We start from the raw sequence: 4,525 nt of genomic DNA on the forward strand, positions 1-4,525 counted from the left end.
CCTGCCTCTGCCTCCCGAGTGCTGGGATTAAAGGCGTGCGCCACCACCGCCGGCTTGGATGTTTTTTAAATAACTTATTTATTTTTACTTTTATGTAAAAATATGTATATATATATCTTGTGAGAGTGTCAATCTTGGAGCTCCAGACCTTCTCTCTGGGTGTTTTACTAAGTTTTGGACTCCTGGTTGGATTGAACTGGCAAGGAGAGGGGAGCTGAGGGTTGAGGAGAAGAAAGAGGATAAAGAATTAATTGTTGGGCCGGGTGGTGGTGGCGCACGCCTTTAATCCCAGCACTTGGGAGGCAGAGGCAGGTGGATCTCTGTGAGTTTGAGGCCAGCCTGGTCTACAAGAACAAGTTTCAGGACATGATCCAAAGCTACACAGAGCAAACCTTCTCTGGAAAAAAAAAATAATTGTCTGGCCTCAGAATCTTCCACGGGCTTTTCTCTTTTCCTAAGCCCTCTTGAGTAGGACTTAAAGGGACAGAGAGGCACTGAAGCAGCTTCTCCTTCCTCCATCCTGCCTCGCTTCCGATTCTCCCACATAACGGGGACCCCTCTGTCTCTGCATGTGGAAGAAGAAGTCTGGCGACATCATAACTTATGCTCATCGTAAGAATTTCAACGCAGGCAGGGGAGTGAGAAAAGAATTCCAGGTGAAAATGCCCCACCCCCGGCACTCTGCTTGGTGAACCGGGGTCTCATGTATCCCAAACTGACCTCAACCCCCTGTTTAGCCAAGGACCTTCACTTTTGACCCCGGTCTTCCTGCCTCTGCCTCTTGAGTACTGGGATTGCAGGGCACACCACCATTCCTGTGATTCACTGGAGATAGAACCTAAGGTTTCCCACACGCTAGGCAAGTGCACTATCAACTGAGCTTCAGCCTCAGCCCTAAAGCTCCCCCCCCCTCTGCCCTGCCCATTTGTTTAACAAGGAAACTGTTGCTATGGAGAAGAAAATCAGTGTTGTGGACTATAGCCTCGCCTGTTTCCATCAAGACCCCATGGCCAAACATGTGCTTCTTCGGGGTCTCACTGTGTAGCTCTGGCTAGCCTAGAACTTGCCATGTAGACCAGACTGGCTTCAAACCACAGAGATCCAACTACATCTGCCTCCCACGTGCTGGGATTAAAGATATGTACCTTTAATACACCATGCCCTGCAGTCCCCCAAACTCTTGACAAGGTCAACTGACCGGATGTCAAATGTTGTTCCGTAGGAGACTAGGAGAGAGCATCTCTGTGAGATGCTTCCTGTTACAAATCACAGGGTAAAGAAGGAGGGTTAGAGGGCCAGTCCCCTCCTGACGTGTCAAACCATTTCCCCCAGGGTCTCAGAGGAGAGGCCCTGGTGCTCATTTCATCCCTTAAGCATGCACTCCGCACCCCGACTAGGGATGAAGAGCAGCCGACCAAGGCTGATTGAGTCGTAGCTGTAGACATCTGTGGGCAAGTGATAGTCACCAGCTTCCTAGCGATGCCTCTGCCTCCCTCATCAATGATAGCAATAAACACAGATACACAGTACCTTGTTCCTCTTTGAGTTTTTCCTCTCTTCTCTCTCTCTGTCTCTCTCTGTCTCTGTCTCTCTCTGTCTCTCTGTGTCTCTCTCTCTGTCTCTCTCTCTCTCTCTCTCTCTCTCACACACACACACACACACAAATGCCTCCTAAGAGTTGTGTTTAGCTGGGCGGTGGTGGCACTCGCCTTTAATCCCAGCACTCGGGAGGCAGAGGCAGGAGGATCTCTGTGAGTTCGAGGCAAGCCTGGTCTACAAGAAATAGTTCCAGTACAGCTAGGGCTGTTACACAGAGAAACCCTGTCTTGGGGGTGGGGGATGTTTAAACAAAGCTATAGCCTCAGTTTTCCCATTTTTCCTTTAGAGCTTTATAACGCATTCTTCTTAAAGCAGAAAATATAACACGGTCGTTCTTGTACTGTTCCGTCACCTCTGCTCTTTTCCTCTCATCTTTTTCTCTTATCAGTGTTAGACTCCGGGGGCTCTCTCGGTGTCTCAGTATAGGGCCAGGAAGAGAAAACGAGGGTAAAAAAGCCCAAGTCAAGGCCAGCAACCGCTGCCCCTCCCGCGCGGGCAGATCGAAGGGCTCTCATTTCTGTGTCGCCTCAGCCCACCAATTTTCCTCCAGCCAAAGCAGAGCGCTTGCTTGCGAGCAGAAAGTCCCCTTGTCTGATAAACAGCTATTACACCAGCCTGCCGCATGGAAAGGTTAAACCGCAGTCTGAGCCCCAGACTCTGAGATCCTGGGGTGGGGCCTGCTGTGCTTACTTACAGGGAAGATCCCCTGCTAAGTCCCCAGGTCGTCACTTCCTTTCAGAAGCAGCCAGAGCATCTAGAGTCCCACCACCAGTGTGAAGCTGTGTGCCATGGGTCCCCTCCTTCAGCTGTACCTTGTCACCCTTCCTCACATTTGGTTCACCTGTTCTTCGCTGTAGGTAGAGTTGGGGAAGGGATCACAACCCCACTCCCCCATCCCCCCCCCCGAAAAAAAGCTAACAAGGTTCTTTCCTCTGCATGCCAGCATGCAGCTGCTCCTGCATGCTGCAAACTTTCGAGCCAGGTGCAGGCAGCAGTTACTCTCACGTTGCCTGTGCTCTCTCCTCCACAGTCTCTTCTCCCACAGTGGGCAAACCCTACAAGTGCAACTACTGCGGCCGGAGCTACAAACAGCAGAGCACCTTGGAAGAGCACAAGGAGCGGTGCCACAACTACCTGCAGAGTCTCAGCACTGAAGCCCAGGCTTTGGCCGGCCAGCCAGGTGCGGCTGTGGAGAGGGCACATCACAGCAGCAGAGGGCGGGGCCAGGGGCGCAGCGGAGGGCGGGGCCAGGGGAGCAGCGGAGGGCGGGGCCAGGGGCGCAGGCGAGGGTGACTCTGGCCCCTCAGCCAACACAGGTTGCACTCATTAGACCTTCCAGGCACCCATTCCTAAGCACCCCCATGAATGCCCAGCTCTGGGGCAGTCTATAAGGGAGATCCAGACATAGAGGAAATCTGGATTCATATCTTCAGTCTAATGGGAAAGAAAGCACAAAGAACAAGGGGTAGGTGTGCATAAGTCCTCAAATGGTCTGAAGGGTTATCAGAGTGAGCTTTAGGCAGGGCAAAGAGCCCATAGTGGCCTGCGCCTTTAATTCCAGCACTTAGAACACAGAGGCAGGTGGATCTTTGTGGGTTCAATGCCAGCCTGGTCTACAGAGTGAGTTCAAGGCCAGCCAGGGCTACATAGTGAGATCCTATCTCAAAATAAAGAGAGAGAGAAAGAGAGAGAGAGAGAGAGAGAGAGAGAGAGAGAGAGAGAGAGAGAGAAAGCCCAGTTTCGCAGGTGTGACCTTCCTTGAGTGGCCGGCTTTCTCCAGGCAAGGCTGCTGGGCCGGTGCCCCTCACGCTCAGCTGCTACCACCTGCCCCTCCCCTCCAGGTGACGAAATGCGGGACCTGGAGATGGTGCCTGACTCGATGCTGCACTCAACGTCTGAGCGGCCAACTTTCATCGATCGCCTGGCCAACAGCCTCACCAAACGCAAACGCTCCACGCCACAGAAGTTTGTAGGTGAGAAGAGCCCTGTTGGAAAGGAGACCCCAGCTTTAAGTCATGGCTCCAGTCAGTCACGGCGTTGATTGCTATCAGATCAGAGGCTTGGGTCTGGTGATTGGATTTAGCGGGGAGAAGCAGCCTAGTGGTCTCTGCGGTGCTCAAGAGGGATGGCACGCTTTTCAGGCGCCCCCTCAGATGGGAGATCACTCAGTCTGTGACGTGTGTACCTTGCAAGTATGAGCACTGGGGTTTTCAATCCCCAGAACCTACCTAAGCATGCAGACATGGTGGCATGTGCTTGTAACCCTAGCCCTGGGGAGCCAGAGCCAGAAGGATGCCCTGGGGTCGCTGGCCAGGCCAGCTAGCCTAATTGGTGAGCCCCAGGTCAATGACAGATCCTGTTTCAAAGGAGGTGGATGGCCGCGCTCCTGAGGCTGACACCCAAGCTTGTCCTCTGAGCCCACATTCATGCACACATAAATACACATCTTCCAGCACAGAGATGACTATGCAGTGGTGCACACACACATAAAAGACAGAGTAGAGAGTGGTTGGTATTGAGGACTCACGGGGAAGGCGAACGACGAGGATCAGTCTGTGTGGGCTGGCCTTAGAGCCGAGCCGGTGAGAGGAAGCGAACATGTGGTTCTCTGACCTGCAAATGCCAAGCTCTCGCTGAAGATCTGAAACTTCATAGAGACGCTTGCCCTAGACGCCAGGTTGCCTCGGACCTGACCCTCTGGGAAGTAAATGAGGTGTAGTAAACCATGTTACCTAGGACTACGGGTATAAGCTCCCTGGTAGAATGTGTGCTTAGCATCTGTGATGTCGGTCCCATGATTAGAAAACAAAGAAGGGCCGGGCAGTGGTGGCGCACGCCTTTAATCCCAGCACTCGGGAGGCAGAGGCAGGCGGATCTCTGGGAGTTCGAGACCAGCCTGGTCTACAGAGCTAGTTCCAGGACAGGC

The 4,525-nt window shown here is 53.0% G+C and overlaps 1 protein-coding gene across 6 annotated transcripts in view; it reads left to right on the plus strand.

Moving 5' to 3' along the window:
- Positions 1-4,525, plus strand: part of Ikzf4 (IKAROS family zinc finger 4) — a 36,308-nt gene that overhangs the window by 28,412 nt on the left and 3,371 nt on the right. For all 6 annotated transcript variants that reach the window (XM_026778028.1, XM_026778032.1, XM_005371175.2 and 3 more), the window contains 2 exons: positions 2,630-2,779; positions 3,441-3,572. In XM_026778028.1, the coding sequence (XP_026633829.1) occupies positions 2,630-2,779; positions 3,441-3,572 (282 nt within the window). The remainder of the gene's footprint in view (positions 1-2,629; positions 2,780-3,440; positions 3,573-4,525) is intronic.

Source organism: Microtus ochrogaster, unplaced genomic scaffold (genome assembly GCF_000317375.1).
Source record: "Microtus ochrogaster isolate Prairie Vole_2 unplaced genomic scaffold, MicOch1.0 UNK99, whole genome shotgun sequence".
In the NCBI taxonomy this organism is placed as follows: Eukaryota; Metazoa; Chordata; class Mammalia; order Rodentia; family Cricetidae; genus Microtus; species Microtus ochrogaster.